Here is a 16308-nt window from a genome sequence, read left to right as displayed (position 1 = left end):
GAGGACTATCGAGTCAGCACTGATCCAATGATCCCCACTAGAATGAATATTCCATTGATAATTATTCACTGATGAAGACTTTATTCCGAAACAGCTGAACTATTCCGGATATACTGTCCTTTTGAGACTTTGGAGAGACATCTTCCTTTGAGAGAGGGCTTGGAGTTCCTCGCTATTCATTGATTTGTTTGGTTCTTTGTTTGACTCTGATACACATAACAACTTGTAGTTATTTGTATATTTTGTGAGATGTGTTGTATGATATATACATCATTTTGAAGTGGTTTATTTGTATATGTTGAATGACATCATAACCGATTATATATTCACTAACAGTTATCAGCCAGCATGTTGCGTTTGCATTTTTGTAGACTGTTACATTTTGCAACACAAGGGTTTGTGTTTGTTCACGTCATCAGATGTCTGAAAAGTAGGATTAAAATTAAATACAGTAAATAAGTAACACCCGCCTCTGTCTACCAGGTTGGATGGGATGAATGGGCTGCAATTTACGCAGTTCTGGACCATGGTAGTTGAAGAAGAAGAAGAAGAAGAAGAAGAAGAAGAAGAAGAAGAAGAAGAAGAAGAAGAAGAAGAAGAATAGTTTGGATTTGAAATCCCGCCTTTCACTCCCTTTAAGGAGTCTCAAAGCGGCTAACATTCTCCTTTCCCTTCCTCCCCCACAACAAACACTCTGTGAGGTGAGTGGGGCTGAGAGACTTCAGAGAAGTGTGACTAGCCCAAGGTCACCCAGCAGCTGCAGGTGGAGGAGCGGAGACGCGAACCCAGTTACCCAGATTACGTGACTACCGCTCTTAACCACTACACCACACTGGCTCTCCCTATACATCCCACCCCAATTGCTTATGTATACGGATGGTGCCTCATATCCCCGTGGCAAACCATTCTCTGGCTGAAGGAAGTGCTTTTAGTGCTGTGGAATTGACCCCCTGTGCTAAAATGATTGTTTTAACGGGAGATGGGGTTTTAACTTGGGTGAGTGTTGTTTTATTTGGGGAATGGGGGTTGTTTTAAAATGTTTTTAAATGTTAATTGGGATGTTTGTATTTGTGGCCTAGGGAATTGTTTAGAGGCTTTTGTTGGTGGTGTATTTTTTTATTAGTTTGCATACATTAGTATTGTTAATTGTTTTTATTGTTTTTATTATGTATTTTGTGCTTTTTATTGAAAATTTATGTTGTGAACTGCCTTGAGACCTATGTGTATACGGCGGTGCAATCAATCAATCAATCAATTCCCTGCCGAACACTGTTATACCTCAAGGGCCACCTCGCCACCTGTGGTGGTCATTGGAGGTCCTTTTCCATGTGCCCCCTCCTTGGATGGTCCAGGGGGCAGCAACACAAGGAAGGGTCTTTACTGCAGTGGCTCCCCATTTGTGGGGAGTCCCGCCTGGCAGTGGCGGAGCTTCATGCTCCGGCACCAGGGGGCGGAGAACAGGCTGGCATGCATCCTGGGGGTGTGGCGCGCCACCTGAGGGGGTGGGGCACCCAGTGAGGGTGGGGGAGCAGCCGCAATGGCACCCTGCCGAGATCGCGCTGCCGGGGGCGGTGCGCTCCCCCCAAACTCCTCCTCCTCCGCCAGTGCCGCCTGGTGCCATCATTTACACACCTTAAGGCCCCAGGTAAAGAAACATTTAATTTATTCTCTTATTTATCTGTGGCCTTGAGTTGGTGGAATGTTTGAATTCTTCCTTTTAAAAATTAGGATTGTCCTTTAGATTTTTCTGTTTTCTCTTTTATGCTGGTTTTAACATATGCATTTGTTTGCTTGTATACTGTAAGTCACTTTGCATTATCTCGTTGTTGCTTAAAAACACCCAGATAATAATAATAAATGTTTCTGCCATTTGTTGAAAGTTTTTCTTTTCTCTCCATGCCTTCCTGAATTCAACTGCAATCCTAACTATGTCTACTCAGCAGTAAGCCCTACTTACTGCTCCCAGGTAAATGGGGTTAGGATTGCAGCCTTAATCTATTTTCTTTTTGCAGTTTTTAATTCTTTAATGCTGTTTTATGATCTGGTATCATGCTTTGCATTCCATTTCTGGGCTCTGCTTGGGTATTCAGTGAATGTAGAGCCACTGAGAAATTCTGAAATGAAATGAACAAATTAATTATCTTTCCCTAGAAGTGAAGCAAACCCCAACAATGTCTTCTTTGTTGAATACTTTCCTTTCCTCACAAAGCCTTTCAAAATGAGTTTATTTTGTTGCTGTAGGGTTGTGGTGGCTGTTTAAAAAAAGTGGTGTAGTCAATGGAAAGTTGGACTTCAGCTTGCAGAAGCCTGAATTCGAATCCCTGTCCAGGCACTAAGTTCCCTGCGCATTCACACCCACCCAGTATTTACTGCCCTGCCTCCTACGGAGGGATAAAAAAATATGTCCATGATAATAATTTCACCTGACACGCTACATCCTCTTTCCTCTTTCTTTCTTCTTTGGTTGTTCGAAGTAGCAATGTGCTAAGTTTCAAGATACGATCGAAGACGCTTCTTTACCATTTAAAGTTTGGGATTAAATTTTTGCTGTAATTGTTTTAAAAGGCTGCAAACGGAGTTGATTTTCCAGCTGAGTAGTCTTAAATACCGCTGCTAAGAATTTACAATGTAAGCCACGAAAGTAAGCACCGCCAACGTTCATTAAATCTAATCAGTCGCGTTCTCGCACAATTTATAAGATATTCTGAAATAATCGAAAGCCTCTAATAGGCGTTGCAAATTGCATCGGGGAGGGCGGGCGCTCAGGGGACTTGGCGGCTGGGTGGGGTGGGTGGGGAAGGCAAAGGTGGCGCTGCTGGATTTCGCCTGAATAGACGAACCCGAAAGAAGTTGCTGCCCTGTGAAAAAAAGTGTGCTACCAGATCGTTTGCCCAATCCATAAGCAGCCAAAATGATGTCGTGCTGGACTAGCACCCGGGGAAAAATGAGGCCGGATAAAATAATTTTGTTTGCTGAAGTTACCGTATTTTTCGCCCCATAGGACGCACTTTTTCCCCTCCAAAAATGAAGGGGAAATGTGTGTGCGTCCTATGGGGCGAATGCAGGCTTTCGCTGAAGCCGGGAGAGCGAGAGGCATCGGTGCGCACCGATCCCTCTCGCTCTCCAGGTTCAGGAAGCTATCCACAAGCCTTGCAAGCCCTGTGGGAGTTCCCACGGGCTCACAAGGCTTGCGGGCAGCAGCCTGCCGCCCGAAGCACGGGGAGCCCTCCGGAGGACTCCCCGTGCTTCGGGCAAGTGTCCGCAAGCCTTGCGCACCCGACGGGAGGTCCCGCCGAGCGCGCGAGGCTTGGAGCGGCAGCCTCCCGCCCGAAGCACGGGGAGCCCTCCGGAGGACTCCCCGTGCTTCGGGCGAGTGTCCCCAAGCCCGGCGCGCCCGACGGGAGGTCCCGCCGAGCGCGCGAGGCTTGGAGCGGCAGCCTCCCGCCCGAAGCACGGGGAGCCCTCCGGAGGACTCCCCGTGCTTCGGGCGAGTGTCCCCAAGCCTGGCGCGCCCGACGGGAGGTCCCGCCGAGCGCGCGAGGCTTGGGGCGGCAGCCTCCCGCCCGAAGCACGGGGAGCCCTCCGGAGGACTCCCCGTGCTTCGGGCGAGTGTCCCCAAGCCTGGCGCGCCCGACGGGAGGTCCCGCCGAGCGCGCGAGGCTTGGGGCGGCAGCCTCCCGCCCGAAGCACGGGGAGCCCTCCGGAGGACTCCCCGTGCTTCGGGCGAGTGTCCCCAAGCCTGGCGCGCCCGACGGGAGGTCCCGCCGAGCGCGCGAGGCTTGGGGCGGCAGCCTCCCGCCCGAAGCACGGGGAGCCCTCCGGAGGACTCCCCGTGCTTCGGGGGCGTGTCCGCAAGCCTTGCGCGCCCGACGGGAGGTCCCGCCGAGCGCGCGAGGCTTGGGGCGGCAGCCTCCCGCCCGAAGCACGGGGAGCCCTCCGGAGGACTCCCCGTGCTTCGGGGGCGTGTCCGCAAGCCTTGCGCGCCCGACGGGAGGTCCCGCCGAGCGCGCGAGGCTTGGGGCGGCAGCCTCCCGCCCGAAGCACGGGGAGCCCTCCGGAGGACTCCCCGTGCTTCGGGGGCGTGTCCGCAAGCCTTGCGCGCCCGACGGGAGGTCCCGCCGAGCGCGCGAGGCTTGGGGCGGCAGCCTCCCGCCCGAAGTACGGGGAGCCCTACGGAGGACTCCACGTGCTTCGGGCGCGTGTCCCCAAGCCTGGCGCGCCTGACGGGAGGTCCCGCTGAGCGCGCGAGGCTTGGGGCGGCAGCCTCCCGCCCGAAGCACGGGGAGCCCTCCAGAGGGCTCCCCCTTGCTTCTGGCGGGTGTCCGCAAGGCTTGGGGCGGCAGTCGCAGCTGAGGGGGGGAAATAAATTTTTTTTATTCATTTCCCCCCCCAAAAAACGAGGTGCGTCCTATGGGCCGGTGCGCCCTATAGGACGAAAAATACGGTATATAGACCTCAGAAAGTTGCATTGCCTAGGTACAGGGAATTGACTAAAATTAAACGCACAAATTTATTGTAGCAGAGGGATAAAAGAAATAAAAGAAACCCTCAAAAGATATTCTTGGTTTAAAAGTTCAAATGACTTTGCAGCAGGAACTTGGCTTGCCCACATATCAAAACGACCTTGTCCCTAATAAGGTAACTACCTCTTCTCATCGAGAGGGAAGCCTTAATGGCCCTATAAAGTGTCCCTCTCTCTGATATACTGGGAGGATTACAAGCCCTCAAGATTAATTTATTTAACACTATAACGCTTTATCAATACGCTCCTTGTGGTGGGTACCGGGTGAAGGCATGAGCGGTCTATGAAGCACTGTGCTGAGCATGTGGAAATGATTCTCAATAAGTAGATCATTTACACATCCTACAAAGGAATCATTGTTTCCTTCCTGACTAGGTTGCAGAATTAGAGAAGATTAAGGCACAGGTCTGATGAAATAAATACAGTGACACAGGTGTTGGTAGGGGTCTATGTATGACCCCAAAATATTCCTGGGTGGGCAAAGAATTGGGGGGGAACTGAACTGGAGGGGTGTGTGTGACCTTGGTTACCAGGTAGGTAGATGTTAACTTTTCTTGGAAGGGGAAATAAATGTTAACATGACTTTATCTGGAGATGATTTGAGTACAGTGGTACCTCGGGATGAGAAGGGGATCCGTTCCGGAGCCCCGTTTGCATCCCAAACGGAACGCAAGACGCGACAACATGTCTGCACATGTAGCCGCTACCGTGCATGTGCATGATGTCATTTTGACCGTCTGCGCATGCACAAGCAGTGAAACCTGGAAGTGACGCGCTCCGTTACTCCTGGGTTGTCACGGAGCACAACTCGAACGCGCTCATCCCGAAGCACATTCAACCCAAGGTATGACTGTAATGGATAGGAGTAATGGAAGAGGAACTGAATTGACTTGGAGCACGATCTCCAAAGAGATAAAAGAAAGGACTTCTTTACATGGGATTTGAAGTGATGGACACCAACTCGGACGGCTTCAAAACATAATTAGACAAATTCATGGAGGAATAAGGCTCTCAGTGGTTTACCAGCCAGTGTTGGGAGGAAGAAGGCCTCAGGACAGTTTCTGTAGTGTAGTGGTTGCAAAATTAATGAATGTTAGAATGATGCTGGATTGAAGTTAAGTGGGGTTTTTTAGCAGCAATGTTAAGGAATATGTAAAAATGGATTGTTAATGGGTGATAATTTAAAGCTATAATATATTAAGATAAAAGAGTAAGGTAAAATTAAAGAGGGAAAGGATTTGCTGAATTAACCAACTGAATTGGAATACAAGAAAGGGAGGTGTGAGGAGGTCAGAGAAACAAGTAAATGAAAGATAAGTTATGGAAAGACTGATTTGTTTTTAACTGTTTTTATTTTGTATTTTCTCTTTTTTTTCCCTTTGCTATTTTCTCTAATTTTTGTAATATGTTGAAATGTCAATAAATATCTTTTTTTTTTAAAAAAAAAGAAGGCCTCAGGACAACAGCTTCTGGGACCCCTAAGTGGGGAAAACACTGTTGTGCTTGTGGGATTCCCAGAGGCATCTGGTCAGAAACCAAGACACGAAGTGTTGAACTTGATAGGCTTTAGGTCTGATGCTGGTGTAATGTATCCCATTTTTTATCCCATTTTCTAGATGTTCCGGGCAGCCGCCAAATGACCGTTCAACCAGCGGCACTCTCAGCCGTCCCTCCCCTCTCTCACCTGCAGCAAACGCAGAGCACATCACAAAGAACATGCCGACCGCAATCCTCTTCAGCGACGACGGGAGCAGGCCGTGCCTCTTCAAGATGGGGTCAACCACTTTGTCCTTCAAAGGTATTAATATGAGGATAAGCACAGCGTCAAACATGGTCAGCCAAGCTGCAGGGAACTGGGGGAGAAAGGGGAGGAGAGAGAGAGATGGAACAAAGTTGTAAGAGCATGAGGAGAGCCCGGACCGCTGGATCAGGCCAGAAGGCCCATCTAAACAACTACCTGACATTTAGAAGACATCTGACATCAGGGAAGTTTTTAATGTGTGATATTTTAATGTATTTTTAATCTTTGTTGGAAGCCACCAAATGGGCAGGGTACAAATAATAAATTGTTGTTGTTGTTCTGGTTATCTCTCGCTTGGACTACTCCAATGCGCTCTATGTGGGGCTACCTTTGAAGGTGACCCGAAAACTACAACTAATCCAGAATGCAGCAGCTAGACTGGTGACTGGGAGTGGCCGCAGAGACCATATAACACCGGTCTTGAAAGACCTACATTGGCCCCCAGTACGTTTCCGAGCACAATTCAAAGTGTTGCTGCTGACCTTTAAAGCCCTAAACGGCCTCGGTCCAGTATACCTGAAGGAGCGTCTCCACCCCCATCGTTCTGCTTGGACACTGAGGTCCAGCTCCGAGGGCCTTCTGGTGGCTCCCTCGCTGCGAGAAGCCAAGTTACAGGGAACCAGGCAGAGGGCCTTCTTGGTAGTGGCGCCCACCCTGTGGAGCGCCCTCCCACCAAATGTCAAAGAGAAAAATAACTACCAAACTTTTAGAAGACATCTAAAGGCAGCCCTGTTTAGGGAAGCTTTTAATGTTTAATAGGTTATTGTATTTTAGTGTTTTGTTGGAAGCCTCCCAGAGTGGCTGTGGAAACCCAGCCAGATGGGCGGGGTATAAATAATAAATTATTATTATTATATTGTTGTTGTTGTTGTTATTACTATTACTAATATTATCATCTAGTCCTGCATCCTGATCTCACAGTGGCCAACCAGAGGCCCAAAATGAGAAGCCCACAAGCACAAGAGCACAAGAGCATCTCTCCCCAATTTTGCTCCACATTCCACAGTAGAATGGAACCCAGGGAGGTTCTCCTGGCTCTGTCATTCTATATCATTAGGTGCAAGGCAAGCCCCGTCCCCCTTTACCAGGTCTTTGGCTTTTAATTATTCTTCTGTTTATGAGAGGGTGGGATGTTTTACCCAGCTTTTTAAAAAATGAATGGCCTTTTCGATTTTGCTCTGCTTTCCTTTTTTATTGGTTTTAATGCATCTGTCTGTAAGGTGCTTTGAGTTACTTTGCTTAAAAAAAAAAAGAATAAATTTAATGAAATAATAATAATAATAGTACTAGTAACTCTGCCCACTTTCAACGGTTCTCCCAAGGGAAAAGGAGGATGGACACTGTGTGTGTGTGTGTGTGTGTCATCATTCTTAACAGTCCCGGAGGGAATCATAATTTTAATGATTCCAGGACCAGAAGTGATTCAGTATCAGTTTCTGGACAGCGATAGATCATAAGGAACATTATACATTATCGCTATCAATTTGAAGGGAGGGAGGACACACCCCTCTGTACAGTGGAACGAGGGGCATTAATTTCCATCGTTAAGATTTCACCGCTTGACTCAGCCTGGAATCTCGTTAACGGAACAGGACTGTCACGCAAGGGGCTGAGATTCCATTAAGCCCCATTAATCACCAGAACACCTGTCTGCAGAATTATGGATTACGCCACTCACATCTGATAAACAAAGCCCTGTAAATTATTGAAATAAACACACACAAAGATGGCTTTTAAACAGCCATTAGCGCTCATATTAATGGCGGGTGTGACAGGAAGCAGTCAGTTCTGCATTCCCTGCTGATCCCCCCCTTTGCTCCAGAAACCACACGTTCCCCTACATGGTTTTGCTTAACTGTTTTCTCATTGCTGGAACCCCCCCCCCCCCAAAAAAGTGCCTAATGGTTTTGGATCTTGAACTGCTGTTATCACCATCATTTATCCCAGGCATAGGAACCTGTGTCCTTCCCAGATGGTTCTCCGCCTCTGAGTTAAAGGAGCATCTCGCTTGACAGAGCCTGCTGCTGGAAATCTACCGTATTTTTTGCTCTATAAGACTCACTTTTCCCCTCCTAAAAAGTAAGGGGAAATGTGTGTGCGTCTTATGGAGCGAATGCAGGCTGCGCAGCTATCCCAGAAGCCAGAACAGCAAGAGGGATTGCTGCTTTCACCGCGTAGCGATCCCTCTTGCTGTTCTGGCTTCTGAGATTCAGAATATTTTTTTTCTTGTTTTCCTCCTCCAAAAACTATAGAGCGAAAAATACGGTGCTTTAATACAGAACAACAAACCCCTGTGTTGCAAACTTAACATAACAAACAACACAAGCAAAACGAAGACCAGTGTACTAGATAGCACTGTAGTTCTTATTGCATAATATACATGATTTAGTACAACAAAAACAAAATGTGTACACTTGTAAATTCTCTAATATATTTGAAAACAAATGAACACATGTCTGTCAATCTTTGAAAGTCCATAAAAGTATAATAAGTCTATGGTTGAAACAAAGTGATAGGTGCTATCCTGTGGGTTGAGCCGTAAAACTTTTTTTAGGTGTTCATGGTGCCGAAGTGGTAAGTGAATAACAACGTAGGACAGTGATAATCTGACTGTTTCGCTGGAATCTTCTTCAGCACAACCCATAGATTAGAAAAATGCACAAGGAGCAGTGGTCATGAGGATACAGTCAGATTATCCACAGACGTGTGTTCATTTGTTTTCAAATATATTAGGAAATCTACTTTAAAACACAAGAGCAAATGCACATTTGCACCAGCTCTTTGCACCATGAGAAACTCTGGGAACACACCAAGAAAAGCAGGCAGATGGGTCTGAGCACAACATCTCAAGTGGATTACTGTTTATTAACTTATTAATCATATGTATACACTGCTTTCCCTCAAACAAGCTCAATGTGGCATGCACATATTTTTTCACACCCAAGAGAATCTTACTGCCTAGATCAGAACCCAGGAACCTGCAGTTCTACTAAGAACTCCTTGGTCCTTTTCACATGTATTACTGGCGCTCTAAGGAACATGAAACAAAACCCCAAAGGAGATCAGCCCATGTCTGAAGTCTGCCCTAGTTCATAAAAGCTGATGCCACAGTAAAGCTGCCCCTGCCAAAAGATTCTGAATTTGCATTCAGATCAAACCACCAAAACTTTAAATTTAATTAAGGCAGAACGAAATAGCACGTTGCATTTCACTTTAAAAAAACAAAATGCAAAACATTTCCCCAACTTTCATTATTAAGAACCCTAGGGCTATTTCGACAAAATGTGGGAAAGAAATGCCATTTAAATCATCAATCAGAATGCTGGGATTATTGCTCCATCATCCAGGCACTGAATTCTGAACGATTTGAGTAAACACCTCGATTTTTTGAAGGCAGCACATTAAAGGCCAGAGATCCGGCCATTTTGGAAGACTGGCATTTGAGAGCACTTTCATGTTACTGCTTCCTTTTTTAAAACAACAACAACAACAACAACCCACTAGCATAGTGTCAGGGAACTGCCATCGGAGCTGGAGGCGGAGAGGAGGCTCCAGCGGGATGGTGGAGAGGGTCCCAGTAGGGAGAGAGGTAGCCCATCCGCTGGGGAAGGAAATCAGCGTAACACCAGTGGAGAAGGGGGGCAGATGGGGGAATCGGAGAGGTGGCTCCAGGACTCCTCGCCGGAGACCAGCGGAGAGAGCACGGGTACTCCGCTGCCCACACCCACTTTGCGCAGAAAACTTCCGCACAGGGAGAGTAGGAGGAGACTGGGCGTCAAACAGCTTCTATGCTGGAAGAGGTTCAAGAAACGCCCACTGACGGATTCTGCCAGCGACTGAGGCAGCCACGGAACTTGAGGCTGTTCAGACAGAAAGGGTTCAACCAGGCAACCTAGCCAGGAGTAACGGCAACTTACGCACGAGCAACCCCTAGAACCATTACACATAGTATTGGCTGTTGGCTTTAAACATTTTGAGTTACACTTTATCTGCCCAAAAGAGAAAGCTTGATGAAAGAGTACATTTTTTGACTTGGGCATGAGAAAAAATAGTTTATATTTTTTTTAAAAACCAAACAAACCAAGGGGTGGAGCCAAACTGGCCCAATGAGACCGGCACATGTTAGTGGGGCACAGATTACTAGTTGACCATTTTTTGGGGGTGTGGACAAAAAACAGGAGGCGGGATGGAAAGGAGTATTCTAGAAAATGGCCACTGCTGGCTGGCATCCATAATAGGAGCAGCATTTTGTTGTATGCCTGATTTGTACTTGATTAATTATTGATTGTTCAACCCTGGGGTGGGTAACCTAAGGACCAGGGGCTGAATGTAGCCCTCAAAACATTGCTCTCTGGCCCTTGGAGTTATTTACAGCCACCTTCCTCCATCCCAGGCTAGACCCCTCACCACCGCTGAGTGTTTTGCCTACCTGAAATGTGTCCTTGAAATTGTGATAATGCCTCTTGGTTTTCTATAAGGGGGATAGGGAGGGGCTGCAAGTTTGTGTAGGAACTAGCCTGCCATACAGTATTAAAGTAAAAACAACATTCATTGTGTCAGCATCGCCCTTGAGCCAGTGCCACTAACTGGACTCATCCACTTCAGCCCCGACCGGGCTAGGCGAGCTGGGTAGCACTTCCAGAGACCACCTTCTGCACAGGAACAGGTCAAAGTGCTGTGGACTCACAGCTTAGAGCTGTGAGCACCAGATTCACTTCCACAAGTAGATAGTCATCCGCACAGCAGAGTATAGCAGAGTATATAAACAACTAGGAGAGCAGCTCTGTAGAATATCTTCTTTCTTTATTCTATCTACAACTATTATACAACTATATACAGAGCTAAATGAGCCTAAGCATAAATGAATGCTAAACCGCACTGAGTGTCTGCAGCTGCTCTTAGCAGCAACCTTATCTATACACACAATCTCTAACATTCAGTCTCTCTCTCTCCGACACACTGACTGACTGACTGACTGGCCGACTGACTCACTGACTCTTTGATGTGGTGCTGGAGCAGAATAAGTAGAGAGCAGAACACGCCTCCTCCTCTCTGCAGAATCAGCAGACTCCTCAGGAGATTCTTGGATATGGGAGGGGTGAAATCTCCTCACATTGCTTGCCTATTTTTGTCTCTGGTCCTGCTCACCACTCGTATGCAACCCCCCTCCCAGGATGTCCAGAAGGAAATGTGTCTCTCAGGCTGAAAAACGGTCCCCACTCCAGTTCGACCTCCTAGCATCCAAGGCCCACAACAGATGCTCAGAACGCAGGTTCTTGCAGAGGTTGGGCTCTATAGCTAGGAAACAGTTGTAGTCCAGCCACATCTGGCAGGCCATAGGTTCCTCTCCCCTCCTTTAGTAGCAAAAACTCTGGTGCTGTACCTCCCACACCATGACAGCCAGAACCCGTCATGGAAGTGGAAACCCCTGTCCATTTGGGCCTGAAAGAATCAGGCGTGACACCTTTCTCAGGGGTGGGGAGAGCACAATGCTAGGAGTTTGGTGGGTTGATGCAACTGCTTACATGAATTTGGAAGTACCCATCGGGTTTAAAGGGATGCGAGTGACGCTGTGGGTTAAACCACAGAGCCTAGGACTTGCCGATCAAAAGGTCGGCAGTTCGAATCCCCGCAATGGGGTGAGCTCTCATTGCTTGGTCCCTACTCCTGCCAACCTAGCAGTTCGAAAGCACATCAAAGTGCAAGTAGATAAACAGGTACCACTCCAGCGGGAAGGTAAACAGCGTTTCTGTGTGCTGCTCTGGTTCTCCAGAAGCAGCTTAGTCATGCTGGCCACATGACCCAGAAGCTGTACGCCGGCTCCCTCGGCCAATAAAGCGAGATGAGAACCGCAACCCCAGAGTCGGTCACGACTGGACCTAATGGTCAGGGGTCCCTTTACCTTTACCAGGTTTAAAACAAGTCCAATGAAGTAAAATAAAAAAACCCAAACAGAATTTAAAGTAGAAATACAGGCCTAGGGGTTTGGTGGGTTGATGCTGGTTGCAACATCAGGCTTAAAACGAGTCTTAAAAAAACCCCAGCCACTCAGAATTCAAAGCTGAAATACAAGCCTGAAACTTACACACTCAGAACTTTATTTACAACTTTGGAAGTTTTGCCCACCCACCTTGAAGTTCAGCAGCTCCTTGTGATGCAGTTCTTCCAAATTGCTCGGAACTGCTGACATGTTAATATTAAGCAGGTTAGGTTTTTGGATCAAACGCCTCATTTATGAATACTGCATTAAAACCACCATACATTATGAATTTGGGTTATTAGGGTGATAGGGAGGTGAGCTGAACCATTTAGGAAGGGGGGACGAGCCTAGAACTAGGGGTCACCCACAGAGACAGCCCCCCCCCCCGGCCTTTCCAACTTCTGTGCCTTCCCAACAAAACTGATTAATCATTCAGCAACCTGCAGGAACGGCGTCAAAAGGGCATTACTAAACCTGAATGTGGCTACAAGGCTCCGTGTGTGTAACATGGGCACAATCCTGATGTGTGCCAGTGGAGTTTGAATTTCTACTTTATTAAAATGGGCACTACGCGGGGCTGCCCTTGAAGTTGTCCCAGAAACTCCAGCGGGTGCAGAATGCTGCAGCGAGGCTCCTCACAGGGTCTCTGCCATGGGAGCATATTCACCCAGTGCTTTTCCAGTTACACTGGCTCCCGGTGGAGTACAGGGTCAGATTTAAGGTGCTGGTTTTGACTTTTAAAGCCTTTCACGGCCCAGGATCCTTGTACCTACGGGATCACCTCTCCTGGTATGCCCCACGGAGGACCTTACAGTCCACATATAGCAACACCCTAGAGGTCCCGGGCCCTAAGGAAGTCAGATTAGCCTCAACCAGAGCCAGGGCCTTCTCAACACTGGCTCCGGCCTGGTGGAACGCTCTGTCTTTTGAGACCAGGGCCCTGCAGGATCTGATCTCTTTCCACAGGGCCTGTAAGACAGAGTTGTTCCACCTGGCCTTTGGCTGAGAATCAGTTTGATTCCCTCCCCCTTTTTCTTTTTCCTTTCTCCTCCTATGATGAGATTGCTCCCTAATTGTTTAACTTTGTATCTTAATCTTTAAATTTGTATTTTAATCAACTTGTTTTTATTATTGGTTGTTAGCCGCCCTGAGCCCGGTCTTGGCTGGGGAGGGCGGGGTATAAATAAAATTTATTATTATTATTATTATTATTATTATTATTATTATTATTATCATCATCATCATCACACATGCCAGTCCAGATATGTATAGGGAGACAGATATGCAGAGATAAGCGACAGAGGTAAAGATATATCTGGGGAAGAGCCTGAGGGAATGATCCAGGACAATCCCGTGGATGTCTGCCAGTGTCCATTTGCATGCATCCTGGAACCAAAAAGGGGCATCTGCTGAGATTTCTCCTCAAGGAGCTACCATTCCCAGAGTTCCCTGGGGAGAGGCACTCTATGTGGGGCTACCTTTGAAGGTTACTCGGAAACTGCAACTAATCCCAAATGCGGCAGCTAGACTGATGACTGGGAGTGGCCGTTGGGACCACATAACACCAGTCCTAAAGGATCTTCACTGGCTCCCAGTATGTTTCCGAGTACAATTCAAAGTGTTGGTGCTGACCTTTACAGCCCTGAATGGCCTCGGTCCAGTATACCTGAAGGAGCATCTCCACCCCCATCATTCTGCCCGGAAACTGGGGTCCAGCGCCGAGCACCTTCTGGCGGTTCCCTCATTGCGAGAAGTGAGGTTACAGGGAACCAGGCAGAGGGCCTTCTTGGTAGTGGCGCCCACCCTGTGGAACGCCCTCCCATCAGATGTCAAGGAAATAAACAACTATCTGATTTTAGAAGACCTCTGTAGGCAGTCCTGTTTTGGTAAGTTTTTAAGGACTGATGTTTTTATTATGTTTTTATGTTGCAAGCCGCCCAGAGTGGCTGGGGAAACCCAGACAGACGGGTGGGGTATAAATATTATTATTATTAATTGTTAAATCACTCTGTTCATTCTAGCTCTGTGAGGGTGATAAAGGTCTCCTAGCACTCTTAACAAACTGCACTCCCCCCCCAAAAAAAAATTCTTTGGGGAAAGCCAGGGTGGTTATGATTCTGCTTTAAATGCATATTGCAGATGGAGCTTAATAGATAAGGATTCTTTAAAAGGTAGGATGGTAAACATTTATTATTTTAACAGTATGACTGAACACTCTCCTATGCTTTTGAGAATCAGTAAATTAGTGTTGTCTCTTATCTCTGCCTAGACAGCATTTTAAAAAGCAGAGACATCACCTTGCCAACAAAGGTCCATATAGTAAAAGCTATGGTTTTCCCAGTAGTGATGTATGGAAGTGAGAGCTGGACCATAAAGAAGGCTGATCGCCGAAGAATTGACGCTTTTGAATTATGGTGCTGGAGGAGACTCTTGAGAGTCCCATGGACTGCAAGAAGATCAAACGCATCCATTCTTAAGGAAATCAGCCCTGAGTGCTCACTGGAAGGACAGACCGTGAAGCTGAGGCTCCAATACCTTGGCCACCTCATGAGAAGAGAAGACTCCCTGGAAAAGACCCTGATGCTGGGAAAGATGGAGGGCACAAGGAGAAGGGGACGACAGAGGACAAGATGGTTAGACAGTGTTCTCGAAGCTACAAACATGAGTCTGACCAAACTGCGGGAGGCAGTGGAAGACAGGAGTGCCTGGCGTGCTCTGGTCCATGGGGTCACGAAGAGTCGGACACGACTGAATGACTAAACAACAACAACTTATCTCTGCCTACAGTTACAACAAAGGAGATCACTCTGGAAGAGATCACATCTCGGACCGCTAAATGGCAGAGCCTGCTCTCCTTTCTGTTTTGATTCTTCGCCATACTTCCCCCCACCCAATCCCACCTGCATGCTATGAAACTGAAACCCAGGAAGAAAACCTGCAGGAAAACAGGGCTATCCACATGGCCACTTACCGTATGGCTGTTTGAGGTGCTGTTTGAAAACTGGGGGATTCTCAAGTGCAGGCTTTGGAGGACATACGTTGTTTGCATCTGAAGTGAAAGAAAGGAAATTGTTTATATTCTGCTGGAAGTCAGAACATGTGGCCATCCAAGATGTCAATGGACAGGCATAGGAAAACTCCGGCCCTCCAGATGGTTTGGGACTATAGTTCCCAACATCCCTTACCACTGGTCCTGTTACCTAGGGATGATGGGAGTTGTAGTCCCAAAACATCTGGAGGGCTGGAGTTTGCCCATGCCTGGACTATACCTCATCCATCATCCCTCAACCATTGGCCATGATGGACGGAAGAGGAAGGCCCTGGAGTCTATGAACACCCAGAGTGCCACAGGCCCCCCCATCCCTGACAAGGGTCCCATCAATGACTCTTTACAGAGCGCAGGGTCCCTGCCCCAAGCAGCTTACAGTCTATTGGCTGATGTCAACATGGGAAGCAAATACTTGCTTGTCCCTAGAAACACACACTTTTTCTCCTTGAGAGCAATTGATTTGCAAACAGACCCAGATGTCGTTGGGCTTCCCTGCAATCTATTTTGTGCTCTTGCCTCTTTTTCTACTTTTTTAAGACGCGGCAGCCATTTTGCGTCAAGCCACACTCCTGCGGCCGCCATTTTATGACTGGCACCCGCGACTCCATCTCAAAACGTCAAGGACTTTCGCCCTCTGCACTAACAGCCAAATACTGTTTAGGTGGCAAATCTAGCCCCCTTGCTGCTCTTGACATACAGGAACCAAAAACCGAATTGGGCCCTGTTCACCAACCTGAAAATAGACCGTCCAGTAAGGTATGAGGGCCAGGAAGACTGGAATGATTTTGACCAGCGCTTTCACATCCTCAACTTTATCTTCCCTGAATGGTCCTCCATGGGATGATTTGGCCATCTCGAAGAGGCTTTGTTTGGGAGCTGGTTGATGAAGTACCCCTTGGGTGTCTCTACTTGAAAGAAGGAAGAAGGGAGATGGATCCAAAAGGACTGCAACACAG

At 47.6% G+C, this 16308-nt stretch overlaps 1 protein-coding gene across 2 annotated transcripts in view; it reads right to left on the bottom strand.

Annotated features, from left to right (window-relative positions):
• The window catches only part of SLC15A4 (solute carrier family 15 member 4), a 61344-nt gene that overhangs the window by 25301 nt on the left and 19735 nt on the right, over positions 1-16308 (bottom strand). Inside the window, exons 3-5 of one of the 2 annotated variants that reach the window (XM_083418308.1) lie at positions 16086-16260; positions 15275-15352; positions 6207-6375 (exon numbers count right to left, since the gene is read on the bottom strand). In XM_083418308.1, the coding sequence (XP_083274434.1) occupies positions 6207-6375; positions 15275-15352; positions 16086-16260 (422 nt within the window). The remainder of the gene's footprint in view (positions 1-6206; positions 6376-15274; positions 15353-16085; positions 16261-16308) is intronic. The other variant, XM_083418309.1, reaches the window with a different exon arrangement.

This window comes from Podarcis tiliguerta, assembly GCF_965153285.1.
Source record: "Podarcis tiliguerta genome assembly, chromosome: 16".
In the NCBI taxonomy this organism is placed as follows: domain Eukaryota; kingdom Metazoa; phylum Chordata; class Lepidosauria; order Squamata; family Lacertidae; genus Podarcis; species Podarcis tiliguerta.
This window is presented reverse-complemented; position numbering and strand designations above follow the sequence as displayed.